The sequence below is a fragment of the Octodon degus genome, unplaced genomic scaffold (genome assembly GCF_000260255.1).
Source record: "Octodon degus isolate 3935 unplaced genomic scaffold, OctDeg1.0 scaffold00074, whole genome shotgun sequence".
In the NCBI taxonomy this organism is placed as follows: Eukaryota; Metazoa; Chordata; class Mammalia; order Rodentia; family Octodontidae; genus Octodon; species Octodon degus.
In genome coordinates this window covers 9,390,708-9,412,906 of record NW_004524650.1, presented here as the reverse complement: position 1 = coordinate 9,412,906, position 22,199 = coordinate 9,390,708, and the positions used below count along the sequence as shown (strand labels likewise).

Genomic DNA, 22,199 nt, shown 5'->3' with positions numbered 1-22,199 from the left:
TTTTAAAAATAAAGTATTATGGCTCTACCTGAAGGGCTAAGACAGTTTTGAGACAGTAATATGAGCCCTTCTGCAGCATATGAGGAGAAAGCAAGGACATGAGCCTCTTGCACTGGGTCAAAAGCTACATCTTCTCTCCTCAAGAACTCCAAGCTCTTGGGTAACAGTGGAGTGGATAAGGCAGTGGTGGAAACAACTGAACCCCAGCTTCCAAAGATTCCATGGTCCACTTAAAGCACCTGAAGAAACACTTAGTGTAAAACAATTTAGTTACCTTATCCCCAAACTTTAATTCTTAAGTAGTACAAACAGGTACACAGGGCACAGTACTGGTTTTCCATCCTGTAGGAGACACTCCTGGCTTCCTATCCATCACTATTGCTCTGCTCCAGAGGTGGGTGAAGAAACCCTTTCAGACTACAAGAGGAGAGGAAGAGGTTGCCTCAGGAAGGTTGCTCAGCTTGTGAGAGAACATGTAGTCCTCAGTGTCTCCAGATCTGAGAACCTGAATGAACAACAGATGTTCTACCATCTCTTCCAGGCCATGAAGAAATGCACAGACAGAAGACAACCGTTTCCCTAAAGGAAGCCTGCTGGACCACAAAGCAGAGGTCAGGTGTCCTGGAATTCCAATCTTGACTTTCCTCATTACTGTCTCCCCCACGTTGTTAATTTTAGATCATCACTTGATCTGCAATCTCCTTACAAGGGATAAACTCCAAATAGGGTCAATGTTAAATTGTTTACTAAAACTGTCTTCCCTTTTGGTAGTGTCTTAAACTTGTGGCCAAACAGTTTTTCCAGATCTTAAACAAAATTAGAGTAAATAAATAATGACTAGGAATAAGACACTTTCCCCTAAAGCCCATGGACTGAAGAAGGAATCTAGAAAGTGGCAAGTACAACTAAATGCAGCCCACTCTGTCCATCTGAACCTACAGCCCAGGGCCAGCCAGGCTGCTATTTTATAATTACATGTATAAATTCCACCCTGCACGTGCTCTTTATTATGACTAATTACAGTGACAGCACATAATGTCTGAACTTATGAGAGGCAGGTACTGCCTTAAGCATTTTCTATGTAATCTCATTTCATCAAGACAACACCCCTATGGTACAGGAACTATTATTATTCCTAAACTATAGCTGAGGAAAGTCAGGCTTAGAGAGATTAATTTGCTCAATATTACTTGGATTCAAACCAGTATGGATAATGTCTTTGCCCATTACCTCTCCAAAACCTGCCAATTATGCTAACCTATAACCTGTATTGAGCACCTGATAAGTAGCTAAGCAATTAAATTTTTTGTTGTGGTTGTTGTGCTTTCCATTACTGGAGATTAAACCCAGAATCTTCATGTTGAGCTATGTCCTCAACATTCTTCTTGTTTTTCATGCTGAGACAAGGTCTCACTAAGTCACTAAGTTGCCCAGGGATTAGGCTCAAATGTGCAGTCTCCCAGCCTCAGTCCCTCAAGAATTCTAGGATTACAAACATGCACCACTATAGCAGGCTTAGATTTTTAAAAATTAATTTCAGTAGTCATGCAAAGCTAATTCCTAGAGTATTGAAGTACAGCTCTATAGTATGAGGATTAAATGCAAATAGGACTTACAATCATATCCATAAGTCTTAATATAACAAAGGATTTAAACTATAGGAGATTGACAATGATTACATATACACAGAACCTGTTTGGCATAACAGCATCTAATATAGGTCCTCTCTGGGTTTGAGATTCAGCTCTACCAGAAATTAGCCCTGTGATGCAGCCCACAACTTAATCTCTAAGTTCCTCAACTATAGGAAGGACTAAATGTACCTTTTCCATGGGGTCATTGTGTGGATTCAATGAGATACAAGTGTTAGGGTTGTTAGTGCAATTGCTTAAACGTACCCAGTACTAAATAAATGTGCTAATAATAACAACTAAATTACCACTGTTTTTTTAAATGTAGAAGTAATAATTTTAGTCATCAGAAGGGCTACAAGTTCTTAGTCATTCCTATTTTGTAGAATGTACCTGAGTTTTTAAATATTTCATTTTGAAATTAATTCACATTTATAGCAAGGTTGCAAGCAAAGGATTCAAACATCCTCTTTATCTAGATTCATTAGTTTGTAACATCTTTTTACATTTACTTTAATATTTTCCCTATTTTTAAAGTTATTTGACCCATTGCCCCTAAGTGCATTAAGTATATTTTCTAAAACAAAGGCTATCTCTTAACATAGCAACAGTAAAAGTATCAAATGCAAACACTGATACAATACTTTAATCCACAGACTCAATTCTAATTTCATCCATAATGTCCTTAATTGTAACTTCTCCATTCCTACTCAGTGAGATACAGTTTGGGACCACATATATCTTTATAGTCTTGTTTAATCTTTAATCTTCAATCTTAAGTTTTTCATCACTGAGTTTTTAGAGATGACAGACCAGTTAGTTTATAGAATTTCATGCAGTTTGGTTTTATTCAGTTTTTCCTCATGATTAGATTCAGGTCATATGTATTTATAGTATACTATAATATAGTATATAATACTATTGAACTGGTTGTATTCTTCTCATTTACCAGAACGCAATGTCTAATCACCCCGTACTGCCAACATTATTCTGATCACTTGGTTAAAGAACTGCTGGGTAGCTCCACTGTACATCATTGTTTTTCTTCATAATTAATAAGCAATTCGTGGAAAAAATATTTGGGGTCCACCCAAATATATTATTACTCTAACTCCCTCCAGTTCTACTAGATGTGGCATCCTTAGGCAGTTCTGGCTTGTGCACTATAGAGAGCCCCTTTCTGCTCTCGTCACAGTCTGCAAAGTTCATATTTGTAATCCCATGGAAAAGTTAACTGGAATTGCAGTAAGTTAATTCCAATCTATCACTTCCACTGCAACCCATACCAAAAATAAAGACTCTAAGGCACATTTGTAGTTGTAGGGAGCCTAAGTCCAGCTAGTAGGATAGCTACCAAGAACAAAGGCCTCTACCTGTGGCTGAACCCAGGTTTTATTAGTTCATGAAGAGAGGAGTGGCTCCAAGACGAGTGACAGGAAGTGCACAAGTGCCATGAGCTGGGCTAGGGAGATGGCCTGAGATGACCTCTGAAGCGTGCAGAGAGAAGGATATGCAGAAAGAGTAGTCTGTGTAACACAACTCGAGGCAGTTTTGGGGTGGGTGCCTCACCTTAGATGTGTAATTTTTTATGCCCTGGGAAGTTATAGCCTCTTATCCCAAGGCTCGATCCCATCTGACAGCATGGAGCTTGGCTCTCCTTCTAGCCTGGTTCACACATGCTTTCAGGGAGCTACAGGGAGGGGCAACACTGACCTGTCCCCTTGCTTTAAGACTACACATCAGCACCTTGACTGGACCAATCTGCATTACTTAAAGCCAACAGAGGGGATAAGGAAAAGTCCTAGCCTGCTCTGAACATATCAATACATGGAAGTAGGGCCAGGTTTAGCCAAACTGGAGTTAACTGCTTTATTTATTTATTTTTTTTAATGTATTTGGTACAGGGTCTCACTACATAGCTCAGACTTGTAATGATCCTTCCATTTTCAGCTTCCCCAGAGCTGGGATTACAGGCATGTGCCAACACACCCGGGCCTGGTCGCCAGCTCAGTGTGCCCCAGGGGTGGGGCCAGTGCAGTATCCTGGACTAAGGATCAAACCTTGATCCCTGAGCTTGCCAAAGCAGGCACTTAGTCTGCTGAGCTATCTTGCCAGCCCTAACATTCACTATTATGGCCCCAAAATGATGATTTTTCTAACTCTATCCTTCTTCCATATTTAATAATTAAAATTCTACTATGAAGAGGAGCTTCCCCTTCTTTTACACAGTCACTTAATAAGTGTTGGCTATGGATTCTTACTTTACTCAGCAGGTTTGAGTTTTTAAAAATACACTTTAAATGTAGGAGGTAAGAGACTACAGATTTGTATTAAAGCCATTATTACTGAGACAGTTGACTCCTTAGGCAGGACGGAAGCTATTAACTGAGGACACTACTCATCTTAAATGCTTCTAAGCAAGGGAGATTTAACAGCCAAAGGCACTGCAGTTCAGACTCGCTCAATAGACAACGCGAGTTATCTCTACCACGTTAGAGTGTTGCTCATCATCAGACATGATATCATATCCCAAAAATTCCATCCAAGCAACCCATCTATTTCTCCACAACTAGAAAACTTGAAGTGTTTTGGCAAACTCAAAAGGACATGATTTACAAATAGTAGGTAATATTTGGATCTTTCTACGAGATCTGGGTTCCAGCTTAAAAAAAAAAAATACAAATGATTTCATTTTGGAGCTCACTGTCACATTCTCAACAAACAGCTCCTCATATCAGAAGTTAGGCATGTGTTATATACAAATATAATGGGTTCATGTATATTTATTTTGTGGTCAGGGACCACACACCCAGTGCTATTTACAGTATTCCTAGTGCTCAGGATACCATAAGAAGGGTCTCAAAGATGAAAACAAGGCTTGGGTCACTCAGAGTAGGACTGCAGTCCTGCTGCGTCCACAGAAGACATGGCTCATGTTTGCCTCCCGGGACGGCTTATGTATGTCACGTGAATCTCAGCAAGTGTACAACTCCACATATGACACTCTTTGGACTCTGTCATTATTTTAACGAAAAGAAGCCCTTTATAAAAGTTTAGGGTCGTTATGACCTTGTGCTACAATCAGTTTGGAAAAGTTTAAAAAGAAAAAAAAAAAAAAAAACTTACCAAGAAGAGTCTGGGGACCCCAGTGGCAAGTCTCTCAGTCTTCAAACGCCAGAGCAGGGGTTGTGGGGAGTTGAGCAGGAACACAATGGGCTTGTGGTGAATGTGGATTGAGGAGATGGGGTTCAGGTGCAGCGTGGCCTAAGAAGCAACAGGATGAGGGGAGATCTTAGGTCTGACTTTCCACACAATACACTCAGTGCAGCATCTGGCTATTTTTCACTACTCACCACTGAGAGGACCAAACTATAAGCTAGCTCCAAATCTGCAAATAAGAAATACATCAGATTGACCTGGATGATACTGCTGATACAGGATCTTTATTTTTTTATTACAATAAAGCTATTTCATATAGCTCAGCAATACTAACATCAACTAAAACATTACTCAGTTCCCCAAAATAGAATACAGATAAACAAAACACTTTTTAGAGTAAGTTACCTTCCCTTAGTTCTGCCCAATAAATAGTTCAAGTCAAATTATTAAACTGAAAGTTAACGAACAGAGTCCCCTAGGGGTAGGTTATCCCTCTGGACCTTCAGAGCAAGGATTTTCTTCTCTCAGGTAAGCTCCAGCCTCTATAAAGCTGAATTCTGCCAAAGAAAAGTGATGACAGCAAAGAGAAAGACAGGGGGAGCCGCCAGTGCTGTCTCGCAGCTACTAACATGAAGGAATTTTCCAAAATGAAGCACAAGGAATGCACAGAATAAACACAGATTGTGTAGTGCTACCGTAAACAAAAAAACCAAAAATGGAAGAAAACTACATATCTGGGTAGCAACACTGTGCTCAGTTTTGACAGAAGATCAAAGACTATTGCAGGGTACCACCATCATATCATCAAAAAGGAGCCAGAGGAAGTGGACTCAACAACATCCTCTTGGAGCACATGATGTACAGTTCGTCTATGCAAAGCCAAGAAAGCAAAAGACACAAAAAAACCTGATGAGATGGTTTCCTTCAGTGTGTCTAACCCGAGCCTTCTGCTCAGAGAGGTGAGGCAAGACCTTGCAAGAGCCACACAGGTAGGTAGCTAGGTGTATGTACTGAAGATCACAACAGAGTAACAAGAGCGGTAAAGGACCCACCCCCTCAACAGAGCTTAGGCCGGAAAGATACAGACTGAGAGCACATGAGGAACGGTGATACATCATAGTTATAACCATTCTGAGGAATAAAGGGCCTGGCCCTATGACCATAGGCAATCAGGGACGTACACCAAGTGCTGACTACTTTATAGCCACTGTGACTGCTGGCCCACTTCAACCTCAAGATAGCTCTACCTACTTTTCAGGGACTGCCTTTGTTGTCATGTCACTAACAGATAAGACACAGATCATTCAAAACCCGTGCTTTACGATATGGTAAGAAAAGCCTAAATGTCAACAGAATGTTTTAACTCTCTACATTTGATATTACAGAAGTACTTTATTCTATGAATAATTTGTACTTAGTAGATAATAGTGTGTTTGTTAACTACTGAGTGTACATATGTCAATTTCCAAAACAGACTATAAGCAAAGATGTCTTATATCATGGGTATATAACATTTTGACTTCCCTGGACCACAAATAAAATATATAATATAGGTAATGTATACATATAGTATTTTATATAGTCACTATATAATTTTGTTATTTTACAGTAACAAAAATTTTAATACTTTATTAGGGTGTTAAAATGAAATAACACAGGCCAATATTTAATAATAAGAAAACATATATGATTAATAACAAGACACCTGTCTTCACAGACACACACATGTGTAGGAAGACTGAATCAGTACTGCCAGTAATCATGCCTTTTACTTGCCAAGTCATATAATTCTGATACAAGCAAGTTTGGATTCAGCTACCTGCGTGCAGGTATGGGAGGCAGAGCTTGCACTGCACCTTGCCCTCCCTACACAGCATTCACTTGTCACCTACGGAGTCCACACTCAGCACCGCGCAAATGAGTCAAGAAAAATATCACCCCAAATCTCATAACAATGTTAAAAGCTTAAGATCTTGTGGAACTGTATTGTTAGCTACCCAGGCTATGGGCTAGACTTGCCTGCTGTACATTTAGTACTGTGCTTACTATACTGTGGAAAATTTTAAAATATCACAGCAAATTTATAAATTTATGCTACCCAAAAGGTTAACAGAAAAGGTTGAAGATATGTGGAAAGTGACTTGGCTAATCTGCAGAAAAAGCACAAAACATAAGAAAGACTCAAACTGTCATGAGCTATTTGAGCACACAGTCAGGATCATTCTTATATTGATGTAAGCACAATGGATTCAGGTAGCCGAATTCAAACTTGCTTGTATCAGAATTATATGACTTGGCAAGTAAAAATGTTATATACCCATGATATACGCACAAATCCAAGTACCAAATGAACGGTGATGCCAAACCCCAGTACAGCAAAATAATCAGTTCCTGTCGTACAGTCTCACAACACACTGGAGATGTCATTTGCGTACAGAAATCAATGGACTGAGAGTCACTGAAAATGAGAGAGGCAGCAGAAGCAGCAGAGGTGAAGACAGAAACTGCAGCGTTAACTGAACCAAGGGACGTGTACTATGAGCGGCCCATACCACAGAGTGAAAAAAAGAGGAAACCCATTACTCGGGTGAGAGTGCCTGACAACTGCAAACACTCTCTGACTCACGCATGGCACGTGCCAGTAAAGGCTTCTTTATTGATTCATTCCAAAACTGTTTACTGGGCACTAAGATAGCAAAAAGAATAGCAGTGTGTATCTGCAGGTGTATAGCAACAATACACACTTGTATTGCATGTTTTTCTGATGGTTTTCTTTTTAGTCGCTAGGCATACGATTCTTAACACTCTTAAGATACACAAAAGTCTTGTTGAAAAGGTATGCTACAAAATAAATAAGAGCCTATCTCAAATGAACACAAGCTTTTTTAGAAAGCTTATGAAATAAGATGTATGAAACAGATTCTGGTGCGCAGGTCCAAAATTTCCCAGATGGTGCACAGTGTCAAGGCCTGGCCCAAGACAACCAAGCAAGGATTTCTAGGAGTTCCAGCTCTCTGAGCTTTTCCTGGAAACGGCTTTCTCTTCAATATGTGGCAGTGTCTAGCCAAGATGAATCTCCTGACTCTGGCACACAGGTCCCAGGCAAAGCCCCAAAAGCCATTTGGCAAAGAATAATTCACACTACGATTGGGAAATTAAAAGAAAAATACGTAATACTTTTTTAGAAAGATCACTTGGCAGGGACAAAGAGTCCTATGAGTACAGTCTCACCTAATCCCTCAGCAATCTTCCTCCTCTATACGGTACTTCCTCTACTTAATACCTCGCCAAAGGGAAGACAGAGAAAGAACTAAGAACAACAAACAAAAGAATGAAGATGTAAAAGCTCCCAAGAATGTGAGCCCAACATACCTGGAATATCTCAAACGCTAAGGTGCCTAACTTCTCCTAGGCTGGAAAAAAAAAATGAAAAGAAAATCCTCTTCAGGAACAATTATAGCTCAGGAATAGATGATAGTTAGAACCCTCACAGCATCCTGCTGAGGTTTTTCCTGGTTAGCTTGTTCTGAGGTCACAGTCACAAGAGCTTAGGCAGACTGTACGAAAGAAATATCACAAGAGGTAGTGACATCAATGGTACCCACCAGTTCCTAGCTTAGAAATCCAAACAGTAGTTTAAAGAGTGAACTCTCAATCCTTCTTCACATGTACACACAAAGATACATTTAACAGCTGAACATGGAGCCTTCAAAGACAGCATGGCACTGAAGATGCAGTGATGCAAGCTGTGAAGGGACTGTGTCCCACAGGGAGGGACAACAGCTAGTCTCTACCTCAATGGCTTCTTCTGTTAAGCTTTGAAAGTCATAGAGCCTTTGAGAACTCTCGTCATATATACATATACACAAAAGCAACACTACATAAAATTTTATAGACAACATCAAGAAAATATGTTTACTTCAGGTCCCATAAGCTTCAGGCTAAGCATCCATTAGCTCAGGGTTAGCAACTAATTGTAAAGGTCTGGAAAGTTCTAACAGTAGAAACAGAAACAAAATGGCTCCATTTGATTACACTAGAAAGGATGCTCTGGCCTTAAGATGCCAGCCTTCTGGGGAAAGAACTTAACAGATGACAACTTGGAACAAAAACACTTTCACATGCAGTTTCTGTGGCCTCCTCAAGCCCGCAATTTGACCACACGCTGGCCCATGAAGCCCAGCACAAGGCTTCCTGCTCTAAAGACGTTTGTCTCACACTCTGCTAAATGTCCAGACTCCCCAAAGGTGTGAGAAAGTGCAAGTCGTCACATTTCACACCCCACTGATCCCTTCCCCTAAAAGGCAAACTGGTTTAATCAGTTCTACAGCATCTATTGCTACTGTGTCTTCCAGATTACCTCTGTATTCCAACTAGTGTACTAGCTGCAAATTTACCAAAAAAAAAAAAAAAAAAAAAAAAAATCAAGGCAAATCTTTCCTGGGTGCCTTTTTGGATACAACAGAATAGAAGTCTGTCCAGAGTCAAGGACACTCTCTAAGGAGCACAGGCCTCAGAACGGAAAGACAACTCTCCTTTCTCTCATTTGGGAAGCATGTCCTTTCTCATACTATCACCAGATAATAAGAAGAACAATATTCTCTGGGCATTTCTACAGTGAGGGTTTCCTTGCTTTCTAAGAATTATTAGGAAGAACCATATATATATAGTTTATATAGTTTTAAACTCTGTAAATCACTTTATGAAAACAAATTATGTACATCCAGGAAGGGGGACAAAAACCTACTCTCTTTATGGAAACATCCCGTATAATTTTTTTTAAATTTTCCACAGTTCATAGTCTAGATGCAAGACATTCCTGACAGAGATTTCAAAAGATTTCTTAATAGCAAAGCCCCTGCTCTTGGGTTTGTTAAAGCAAACAAAAGCAAAGTGAGCAAAACAACTGATATGAGAGTCTAACAGTTACCCAACTTGGCTAATGTGCTAGTGAGGTTTCATTTCAACATTTCTGAGAACAGCCCCTGCGGACCCACGAAACAAAGAAGTCATCCAAAACACTACCAAAGAGAATTCTATCATCTAAAACAAGACCAAATGAAGTTCTGAAATGCGTGCTTCAATGATCCATTTACACTAAGATAAAAAAAGAACTCCAACAGCATGCCTATAACCAAGAGCCATAAAATCACAGGCTGGTCTGTATATAGCCATCATCTGTCCCCTCTCCAGAGGTAAAGAGGCATCACTTGGCAACAGTGTTGATGGTAACTGAAAACATCCTGGATCTTGGCCTCCTGGAGCCCATACATTATATAGACAAGGAGGCACAAACCTTTTTCAAGACACTGGTGTCCCACACTTCAATCTCACTTTAGGCAATGCGACTTGTAGAAACTCAAAAGTGCAACTGATGTCTGGGGATGGGAACAGGATTATTTAGTTCTACTATAGTGTCTTAAAGGGTATTCTGGTCAGAGGAATCCCTACACAAGACTTACAAGACTTTTTTTTTTTTTTTTTTTTTTTGCCATTGCTTGTCTTTTACCATTTGGGAATTGGTATAAAAAGATTCCCTTAAAATATTCCTTGAGTGAATCTGGAGATTTTTCAAATTTATTTTTAATTTTTTTAATCTCTCTTAATTTCTAAAGGGACACCAATTAGTGCCCCCCCCCCCCCCCCCCGGGAATCAACTGACATTCTCCTTACTCTAGAGAAGCACAGGGGTCAAAGATTTCACACTGGCACAGTAGAAGATACCAAGCTCTCTCTCAAAGGTTTTGTCTTAAAGCCATTTACTATGCTGAGAGAGGCACAGTCAAGGCCCAAACTCATCCCCCGCGCCCAACAAGAACACGATCCTGGATTCCCTGGGAGCCTCTGAAAATCATACAACTACAAAAGAGGAAATAAAAGAAAAGTCTGACGTTTGATGCAGAAATAAGCCTGCCTTCCCTGCTCCCTGCTTTGAATGCCCTGGAAAATTACTGGGAACTAAATTTGGGTTGGGGGTTGAGGGGCAAGAACGCATATAAACAGAAGAGTATTTATGAAACTGCAGGTCATGCTCTTCTGAAGGGGTCCTGGGAGCACTGCAAGTGGCCTGCAGGGACCCTGGGCCTCCCTTCCCAGAGCAGCCCACAGCTGAGGCACTGTGAGGAAGAGAGGCAGAGGGAGTGGAGACCCCGGGTGCTAGTGTGTGCTGGAGGAAAACACTGCTGGGGCCCTCCCTCAGCAAGACCCTGCCAAGGGCCAGTGTGAAGACCCAAGCAGGTAATTTTCTACTGAGCTTCTGTACTGAGCAGAAGCTGCGTGAATATCATAGGTGTCACCCACGTACCAGCCACATCCTTCCAGGGTTCTGGTCTGATGTACACTACAACCACGTTTCCAGATGACCCACCACGTTCAGCTCACGATACCCAATCTCTAGCAGAATTCTTTTTTGTCCCTCAGGCACTACAGTTTAGATGTCTGTCTCCCCTCACATACTGTGAAATCTTCAGTGAGGCTTACTTCAAAGACAGAAACTGAGTCACAGTCATTTCTGTACCCTTGGACCTAGCAAAGGCTCAGATATCTAGTAAGCAGTCAACAAGTCTTCTGAAAAATGAATACAAGAAGCAATAAAATTTGTCAGTGAAATGTGACCCAAATAATGGTTCCAGAGGCATATTGCCCTGTTTTGCTGGCCAAAAGAAAACATTAACTTCATTAGCAAGATCATCATCAAGTTCAAGTTTCATGACTGTTAAAACAGTCACGAAAAGCAAATTGATTATAATCACCAAAATGCATATTGCAGGCTGCCTGAACCTGTGTTGGAGAGGATTCCAAAGCCAATTCAGGCTTTGCAGGAATAAACACCATGACTGTCATCCTCTTTTCTGTGTACAGGAAAGGGTAGAATAGCTCTCATAATGCGCGTGGAGACTGTACAAGGTAAAAATGAAAAAGGAAAGTTTATCTTTAACAGTTATACAAATTTAAATATGTACAATGTGAAAAAAATCATTTAAACATATTCTCCTTCTTAAGGCTAGATGACAATAAAAATTTTTTGGACAAACATCCCACTATTTTTTAAAGGCACAGAATTTTAAATGGATTTTATTCAGGCAATACAGAGTATTAAAACAGTTAAAAATTAAAATTTTAGGGCCAGCCAGATAGCTCAGTGGAGTAAAGCACCAGCTTAGGCAGATTCAGAGACCAGGGTTTGATCCCCAACACGCTGTGTCAGCCCCACCCCTGGGGCAGCCTGAGACAGATTGAGACTGGGCATGGTGGCAGGCACCTGTAATCCCAGCACTTGGGAGTCTGACAACTGGAGAATCACTATGAATCTGATCTGTGTAGTGAGACCCTGTAAACCCTATACTAAGCGCACTTAAATTTTTTTTTTAAATTCTACACAAATTGAAGGAATACAATATTTGCACACTGACTAAAGTGGGAGAATTTTGCTTTTGTATTTTTTTGCATTTCCTTCACACTTAATAGAGAGACTCATTCCAACCACTTTATTGTTTCTACTAATATATAACCAAAAGCTCTGTACGACTGTGTGCAAATTTCCTTTCAACTCTACTGTTATAATGGGTTTGAAATTGCTTTTACTATTTACTTATTTAGTAAACCAGTTTTTAAGTATATATGTCTTTCACAACAAGGTTTTAGAAGGGCCCGTGTGTCACTCCTCTGGTGAATGGAATTTCACAGACAATCACCAGTATGATCATTCAGAGCTGGTTTGGAAAACAGGCACAGCAAGAACCCACCTCCTCCACGATCTGGAGACTGAAGTGATCATTTCAATTGGCTAACCACAGTCACGTGTGTCTCTGATACTTCAGAGTAGACTCATCACGCCAGGGAGCATGAAGGCCACAAGAACATGGGGCTCTGGTAGTCTGAAGAACTATGCTTTCTTCTGGGTTTCTACAAAGCACAGGGTTTGCACAGGTGCACACTAATTATTCCTTGAACTCCAGAGGCTCCATCCCATTCTCAGATTAGGCTAAATTACCCTCTAAGGGAACTAACTCATCCTGCTTAGGGAAGGAAAGCCTTGGGGATTCTGTGAAGTTTGGTTTCCTTTGAAAGCTGTAACAAAAACAACGCCCAAAGTTCACAGTCTTGGCCCCCTCAGGGTATCCTGGCCCAGCCAGGTTATGATTTTAAGGAAATGTTTTTAGAAGAAATTTAGTTTCAGTGTTGCATGACCTGTCCTGACAGAAGAACAAAAAGTAACTCAGAGTAAACAACTGGAGAATCTGTGTTGGGGACCATTTTCCTGAAAAATTCTTCCTTTCTTTGATCAAATACTCCACTGTCTCTTAAAAATATAGAATTGTAAATTATTTGAATTGGGAAATAAAGTGTCAGAACAGCCTCATGCACAGGAGAGCCAATGCAGTTTGCAATGTTTCTACCAGAGCTCAGAAGTTTCACCTGTTTTCCTCCACGCAATTCATTTTCATTAAGCCACGCAATGCCCTTTCAAGGTGAAGAACCTATCACTGGAATTTGGCACATTATGGCAGATAAGTGTCTAGAATGGAATCCTATCGTCTGGAGGCAGTCAGTACATGATTGGAAAGGAACACAGATGTAATAAAGAATAGGATCATTGGTAATGAGGCTGTTACAGTGGTGGCACCTACAGCACAAAGGCAGCAGCCAGCCATTTGTCATCACTGAAAGTTCTAAGAGGTTTGCCACGACTGCTGTTACCATAAGGAACCTTCAAGTACTTTCTGTCACTCTAAAACAAAATGGAAAAAAGGAAAGAAAGCTGAAGGTAAGAAAGCTAAAAAGTAAAAGAGATAACCAAAAGACGTAAATCCTGGGAAGTCTAAACAACAATCCCATGGACGTTTGTTTACAGGTAAATCACAACTGAGGGGCAGGGCAGGAGCTTGGAATGGGTTCTACTGCAGAATGAAATACAGGTAAATTTTAACACAACCTATTTGATATTCAGGTTATGTAACTAATAAAGTCTGCACATAGCCCACAAATTTAAATCCTGATAAATCAATTTGTATGACAGAATTTGTGAGGGTAACAGAAGCAACAGAAGATACAAATTACCTTCTATGTGAAGCATGAAAGTTTTTGTTTCTCCTATTTGACACTTGGAAATATGAGGTTCCACATTAATATACAGAAATACTAATTACACCTTAATTTTTTTATACCTAGTCTCAGTTTTTATACTTTACTTATTTTTCATTTATCTATCTGCAGCTCAGACTCATAGTGATCCTCCTGTCTCAGCCTCCCCAGCCCTGGGATTACAGGTGTGTGCCACCACGCCCGGTTTGGGGGCCGGCATGGCATGCAGTGCCCAGGATCGAACCTGGGTCCTTGTACTTGCCAGGCAGGCCCTTAGACCACTGAGCTGTCTCCCCAGCCTCATTTTTGATACTTAAGATGAGCTTTCTGCTATTTGAATTCTACTCGGTGTGATTAACATGGTAGACAGCCAAATAGCTGATTAAGCTGCTACCCCAAAAACTACTTATATGTAAAGAATAAAACTACAGCAAAAGCTTGGTCTCCGATGTAAATGGAAAAGGGTCCAAACCACCCTATCATAATAGGTCGCTGAAGAATTTGCTAATTCTGATCAAAGTTGGGAAAGTCCTAAAAGATAAGCCAGTCAAGCCACCAATCCTTATTAAATCAATAGCCCCTAGTTCTATATTTCTTGTTTTAGCAAAACTGGTATGGTCTCTGATTCTATCTCTGACTCATACTTATACCACTAGTAAGCAGCAATTAGAGTCAAACAGAGAAAAGCAGAAACAGGGTTGAGCGGTACATTACAAAACATTCAGGCCTTGGTTGTAAATTTAATTGTGACAAAGTTACTAGGATCTTGTAGAAGTAGCTGAAATTCTGTTTGTAATGTTCAAGCAGAAGAAAAGAAGTCTGGCTCATAATATAACAAACCTCTCCATAAAAGTTACTTGAAATAAATAAAATGATATTATCCATGTAATAAAGTATCAGCCATAAAAAGCGAAGAAGTGAGGATATTTGATAGAATGTGGAGAAGTCTTAAAAACATTATGCAAAGTGAAACAAGCCAGGCACAAAGGCCACGTGCTGCATGGCTGCGCTGTCATGAAAGGTCCGGAACCAGCAAATCCACAGAGGTAGAAAGTAGACTGGAGGCTGCAGGTGCGAGGCCGCAGAACAGTATGGAGTTTCTTTTTTAGGTGATGAAAATGTTCTGGAACAAGACAGCAGTGACTACACAACATTGCATATACAAATGTCACTAAACTATACACTTTGGAATGACTAAAGTGATTGTATTAGGGTCCTGCAGAGAAACATAATTACTTTATAAAGAAGGTCCCCAAGTTACTGACATTCATTCAGTTAAAAATCAGACTTTGACTGGGGCAGGGCAGCACTGAGAATTGAACCCAGGTGCTTCAAACTGAGCTACACCTCCAGTTCCTTTTTCATTTTTGTTTTGAGATAGAAGCTCATTAAGTTGGCCAGGATGGGCTCAAACTTGCCATCCTCCTGCCTTAGCCTCCAAAGAGGTTGAGATTATAGGCACGTGCCACCACATCCAGCTCATACTTTGAGGTCTGAATGTTGACCCTTTCCCAGGCTGATAATGTGGTACACTACTCTTCCCAGTGATGCCGGGCCAGCTCCCAGTCAACCGTGAGATTGTGGGTAATAGCTGATCCTAAGTACAGAACTCGTGTTCCGTAGGTTCCGTAGGTTAGGTGCATGCACTTTCAGCTTACAGTGGTCTCAGGCTTGGGATGGATTTATTGGGATGTAATTCCATCCTCACAGAGGAGCACTGGTATAAAAGGGCTTTTATCCTGGAACTTGCTCATGAGATTATGGAGGCAGAAGTGTCCCATGATGTACCATCTATGAGTGGCAAACTAGGAGAGCCTCCATGGACTCTCGATGAGTTGGATGGTGCCTGCCAATGCTGAAGGCAGGTCTTCCTTACTGCTCATGAACTCAAATGCTAATCTCTTCTAGAAACACCCTCACCGACGCATCCAGAAATAATGTTTACCAGTTACCTGGGTGTCCCTTAGTCCAGCCAAGTTGACATCCAACATTAACAATCACAAGGGTAAATTTTTACATTATATATATCTTATGACAATAACATACAGCCTTTCATGAGACAGACCAGACCAATCTACAGTTTAATTTTTATTTATTTATTTATTTATTTAGCAAAGATCTTCATGTGGTACTACAAGGAATTCATTTTTATCTTAAAGGGTAACAAGTCACAGCAATCCTCAATCCATCAATCCTCCAGATCCAAAGCACCCAAAGCTTAGCCATAATTAAGCTAGCTTCAGTTAAGAGCCTGTGTTTCCTATACTTCTTTTTTTCCGTTTATTCAAGCAGTGTTAGCTAAGTTGCTGTTATGGTGTATGCCAGGTACCAGGTCAGTTGCAGGCAACGGAAAAGTAAATGACACTTCGTCACTTTGCTCACGGTCCAGCAGGAAGACACAGACAAAGGGATGATTTCCACATAATACCATGACAGTCGGTGCTGGATATATGGCAAGGAAGAGGGGGTCAGAGTAGGGGACACGGCTTGGGTTGGCATAGGTCTCCCAGACAAAGTGACTTAAACTGCTGTTAGGAATCAGGCAAAAATCAGTCACCATGACAAATTTCCTTGTTCTTCATAATTTCTCAACAACTTGGATTGGTCTGATGACCAGTTATCAGAGACATTTTAGGGACAAAGTTCATAAAGCAATTAAAAATCTGGGGCATGACCACTAAGTTCCCTTCTGACCCTAGAATCTAGTTACTCACTAATTTCTTTAAACCTTCAGAATCTCTTCACCTCTTCCCCATTTAACTTCTCAAAGATGTTTCCTAAATCTGTTTTTCAGAATCCATATACTGGATTTGGTAAAGTCCTCGAGCATGTTTCTCAATAGTAATTATGTTTAAAAAAAAAAAAAAAGAAGAAGAAGAAGATAAGACTCCAATAAGGCAGTGATAACAGCCCTTCAGTATTTCCCAGAGTTTGGGAAACTGCTATGGTAGGTCAAGGTCATCCCTGTCAGTGTCTGGGAATATACTGGAGTAAGGGAGCTTGATGTCTCTTGCTTCTAAGTTCAGATTCTAGTTCAATCCTCAGTTCCGAAAAAAAAAGATTCTAAAATTTCTCCCAATCTGAAAAAGGAAGAATAAAACTAAGAATGCCCAGGCTAAATAATCTATATTTATTGTAAGTATAACCATTTATAAACTCTCAGGTGTAAGGAAAATGTTACCACTATCTCAAAGAAAGATAAGGAGTTACATTTTCCAGGTGACTTCAGATGAACAACGCTTGTCTGCAGACAGAAACCAGATAAGGCAGTGAGTGACACAATCTAGCTACCAGTTTCCATATTCTTAAGCAAACTTTCTAACCAGAATTAACAAGTAGCAAAACTGTATGATTTTTGTCTCCTCTTCTATTAATTTTCCACTCACCATGGAAGGTTTCCAGTCAGTACCAAGAAATGAAATATGGATGATAAAAAATGAGTATGTCTCTCTTGGGACAGATGTCTACTTGAGCAAAGGGATTGCACAGCGACTTCAAACTATTCTAAGAATGACTGAGAATCTAGCCAGATGAGATGGAACACAACTGTAACCCCAGCATTCTAGGAGGCTGAGGCAGGACAGTCACAAGTTCTAGTCCAGCCTGGGGAACTCGGTAGACTTGGCAAGATCATGCACCAAAACAACAACAAAATATACAACACCTAGGGATGTACGTTTGTATAGAAGCCCTCAGTTCAATCCCCAATACAAGAAAGAAAGAAAGAAAGAAAGAAAGAAAGAAAGAAAGAAAGAAAAAAGAAAAGAAAAGAAAAGAAAAGAAAAGAAAGGGAAGGATTGGGGAGGACTGGGGAGGAGAGGAGAGAGAGAAGGGAGGAGGGAGGAGGAAGGGGGAAAGAGAGGGGAGGGAAAGAAAGGAGAAGATCTGGCATCTAAAAGACTACCTTTTACTTATACCTCAACCCTTAAAATAGGACCCATACAGTGGAACATAACCATCAACACAACACAATGAATGGCAGTGTGGGCGTGGAGGGACCCCTGGGTTCAAATCCAGCTCCAAAGGCTCCCACAGCTGTACAACTTTAGGAAAGTTGCCTTACCTCTCTGTCCTGCAGCTTCTTCAGTTAAAAAAGCAGGATAAGCAGCTAGGTTTTGAGTCACTACATGGAATAAAAAGTTAATGTATATAAAGCCCTAATCTTATTTTCTCACAGTTAAAAATTAATGGTTATAGGCAGGTTCTCACTTTTATCCTACAAAGATCAATCGCTTCTAGTTTTCTCACTCTTGCTTCTTGGAAGCATTTTTCACTCACCATCCTAGAACTCATCTAAGCCAGAGGTGTTTATAAAGTGATTACGCTGCTCTACTGTGATCTGGAAATTTTCAAAGATGGGCTATATGCAAATTTTATTTCTCAACCCTTTTTAGAAAGAAGAAGTGCACATTAACACATTTAACTTCACGCTCATATTTTAACATAGGATTTGGAGGTGAGGGGTGGCTAGGATCAAACCCAGGGTCTTGCACTAACTAAGCAAGCATCTATCAGGAAGCCACACCCCCAATCTTCACACAGAATCACTTTTGTTCTCTTCACAGGAAAACATAAAAGCATCATCTTTTAAAAAAGGCTTCATGTCATCAGTGCTCCCAGAAGGAAGCGCCTTCCAGCGAATACTCCTGACCTATGTCCTGCTGACCCCTCTTTCCTGTATTTCTCATCTACTGCCTTATATTAACTTCATACATACAAAAAGTATCTTAGAGGAAGTGCTAGAGCTTGGATGATGAATGTCCCTTACAAAGCTGGGTCCCCCAAAGTGGCACTACTGGGAGGCCCTAGGGCTTTAGGAGTTAGTGCCCAGGGACAAGTCTTCAGTGTACTGGAAGCAAGTTCCCCAGAAGGACCACGGGATTCATGCCCCCCTCCCTCCGTCTTTCTTTCCTGGTTGATAGCATGAGTAGTTTTCCTCTACCACATGCTTCTGCCATCAATGACTGAAGACTATGAGCCAAATTAATGCTTTTCTCTTTTGTAAGTTGATTCTCTCAGGTATTTCATTATAGTAACAGAAAACTTACTAATACAGGAGGGGCTGGAACTTGTCTTTTCTCCACCTTAGCGCCTGGCCCAATATCTGGCACTTGGGGGGAAGTATATAAATGTGTAATGAATGAATAAATGAACCAACAAATACTTTCTAAAACAAAACTTAATCGTTTCTAGGACCTACATTTTCTTCCAAGTTGACCAGCATTTTCTGTAACCTAGTCCTTTGGGTCACGCTGCCTTCATTCCTAAATTACAGGCACTTTGACCAACAGCGTGGGTTAAGAACAGTGACTCACAGCCAGACTGTAGGCCGGAATCTCGGCTCTCCTCTTACCAGCTTTAGGGCTTTGAGTATGTTAAAACTCAGAGACCATCAGTTTCAATGTGGAGATGGTAATTGTGCCTATTACATCAGATGTCAAAGGATTACACATGTCATTTGTATAGAGCGTTTAGAACAGTGAGTGACACACAGTAAGCGCCTGTAAATGGTGGCTATTATTACATCTGCCCTCTACAACCACTGCTGTCTTACTCTATTCCCTTGGTCTGCACAGAAGGAAGTTCAGGTTTGGCTTTCTGCAGGGTCCTCCTAGCCAGCATCCGGCCTGTAACTCCTCCTGAACCATCCTCTCTGGATGCAGACAAGTCTGTTATGCTTTGCCTTCACTGTCACTCTCTTTCTCCTCCCTCCTGGCAAGTCTATAAACTTCCTCCATCATTCTCCGAACTCTCACACCGATCATTATCATAGCTAACAACATCTCCAAGGCTCGCCTAATTCTTCCTTTAGCTAGACTTGGAGATGCTTCAAAGGCCCTATACAATTTGGAAGAAGGGTAAGTAAGGGAGCTGTTTGTTTTTGAATACAGCATATCCTGAATGAGATGCCCTGTTTCCATGTATTTGTTGACACAAACTGATTGCCGTTGGGCTGGCTACAAGCTCAGTGAAGACCTCCACCAGCTACCATCCCCAAAAGGTCAAGACAGCTGCAAAGGTTCCTGTTTCCCTGGAGATGAGAGTTTCATGGAAGGCTAAGAATCACCACAGCAACCAGACTACAAAAACAGTCCATGGGCTTCAGCCTCAAAACTCTGGTAAAGCAATTTGTACTCTGTGTAAAGCCAGGGCACAGAAGTTGAAAGATGATCAAAGTAAACACGACTCCTCAAGCACCATGTTGTTGTGCTGATTTCAAGGCAGCAAGTCACAGCATCAAAGTTCTGTTAGGAAAGAGTCACACAGAGTGCCAAGGATTTGCTAGGCTGAGCTGCCTGCTTCAGTGTGAAGGTCTAGAGGGAAATTCATAGCACATTTTCCAAAACAACCATTTCAAATCTGCTCTATGAGCAGACCAGGGTAAAAATGTATGCCAATGTATCCGATTACTCTCCCCATGGCAGAACAGCTGCTGATCCCAATCCCAGATTAAAAAAGAGAGAGTGATTTGTCTGATAAAATATTAAATCAGCTTTATTCCCTGCTGACCTTACAGTTTTAAGAAAAAAAATCTAATCCTCATTATCACTAAGTGAAAAAATGACATCTTCTAGAATCTCTGATCTGCCACCCTAGCTCATACCATAAGTAGCAAATAAGAAATTATAATGTTATCTCTATACTATCTAGAGGTAGCAAGTACAAAGTATAGCAATTTACAAACAAATATTTTCATGGATTTATAAAAGCATTTGACTTTTATTAGTATGATAAACTGTTAACAATGTCAACTATGCTGACATGGACAGAACTATTTTTTAAAAGGAACTCTAAGTGATTGACCTAAGTAGCCTTATTATATCCTCCGTGAGAAAAATATGCCATTCTCATTAGGAAGAATTTATTTAAAAATAATCAAACAAGGAGCCGGGGAGATGGCTCAGCAGAATAAGTGCTTCCCTGGCAAGTGCAAGGGCATGAGTTCAATCACCATTCCGCCAAAAAAAAAAAAAAAAAAAAAATCAAACAAACCTCAAACTTCAACTGTAAAAAGGGTGATTATGGTACATATTTAAATTTTTTAAATGATTACAGTAAAAGAAACATTGCCATTAATCGCTCTGATAAAACTAGTTTGAATACTTTGAACGTTCTTGCCATTTTCTGAAGTCTTCATCCATAAAGCTTATGAGCCATGATCAAAAATACAGTGAGTGGGCTGAGGAGACAGCTCAGTAGAATGAGCACGTGCCTGGAAAGTCCAAGGGCCTGAGTTCAATTCCTGGTTCTACAAAAAAAAAAAAAAAATACAGCGAGTATGGCTGCTGTGGCCACCCAGTGACAAGACAGGCCCATGAAAATGCTATGGCATGTCCTTAACCATCTTATTCACTGAATCTGCAACCACAGCTCCTGCCCAAAGTAAAAATGACCGGAAAAGACAAATGTCTTAGATGGATCCAAGACATCAGAACCGTCCTTATCACACTCCTCTTCTATAGAATGCACGAGACAGCACTGGATACTGCTTCGTGGTTCTCTTCTGAACACGTGGTACACTTGCACAACTGCTAGAGCTTCGGCAGGATGGCCAGCCAGCTGCACAAGTCCTTATCCCTTAGGTTCACTGCACTGGCAGTGTGCAATATATAAGGAAGAGGTTAGTAACATCTAACACCTAGTGCTTCACAGACGGGAGTCAACGACAAGGCTGCCTGGTCCTTGCTAGCTTCTCCCTATTCCATCATCAGGTTAGCAAGCATGAGGTTACTAACCTAATGAAGAAAAAGAGGGTCATATTTTTACCTTGTGTCCATTTATTAATTCTGTGGATAATGAATGGTGATTTTGTGTAAGATAATTTGTTAAATCAATTTCTCTCAAAGTATAGTGTGAACTAATAGTTATTTTACAATTAGTCTATTTTTCTGAGTATTAGATGTTAAAAATAAAAATTTTGGGGGATGCAGTTTTTTTATCAGTGAGAATAAAAGTGAAATATTAGATAAGTAATAAAGTAGTTTTGAATACTGTACAAACTGTGACTTGGTGTGTACACATTTCCATTTGGAAAGGACAGCTAAGAAACAAGAGTTCACACGTGAATCAGACATTAGGCTTGTCCCTAAGATGACCTCAGTCCTGAGGGTGAACATGTACATAGATGTAAATACCCCTGAGAGAATCCCTCAGCTAGGCCCTGAGGTAAGCAGGGCAGGGAGAGAGAGAAATGTGATGGGGCTGGGAGTGGGCAGGGAGAGCCCCAAGTAAACATCAGGGCAGTGGAAGCAGCATAGGTAGGGCTGAGCAGCAGAACATTCCAGAAGGAGTTGAGCAAATATGAAAGAGAAAAGAAGAGAAGGT

At 40.6% G+C, this 22,199-nt stretch overlaps 1 protein-coding gene across 3 annotated transcripts in view; it reads right to left on the bottom strand.

Annotated features, from left to right (window-relative positions):
* Tgfbr3 (transforming growth factor beta receptor 3) overlaps positions 1 to 22,199 on the bottom strand; it is a 196,778-nt gene that overhangs the window by 71,701 nt on the left and 102,878 nt on the right. For all 3 annotated transcript variants that reach the window (XM_023720259.1, XM_023720261.1, XM_023720260.1), the window contains exon 4: positions 4,758 to 4,895. In XM_023720259.1, coding sequence (XP_023576027.1) covers positions 4,758 to 4,895 — 138 coding nt within the window. The remainder of the gene's footprint in view (positions 1 to 4,757; positions 4,896 to 22,199) is intronic.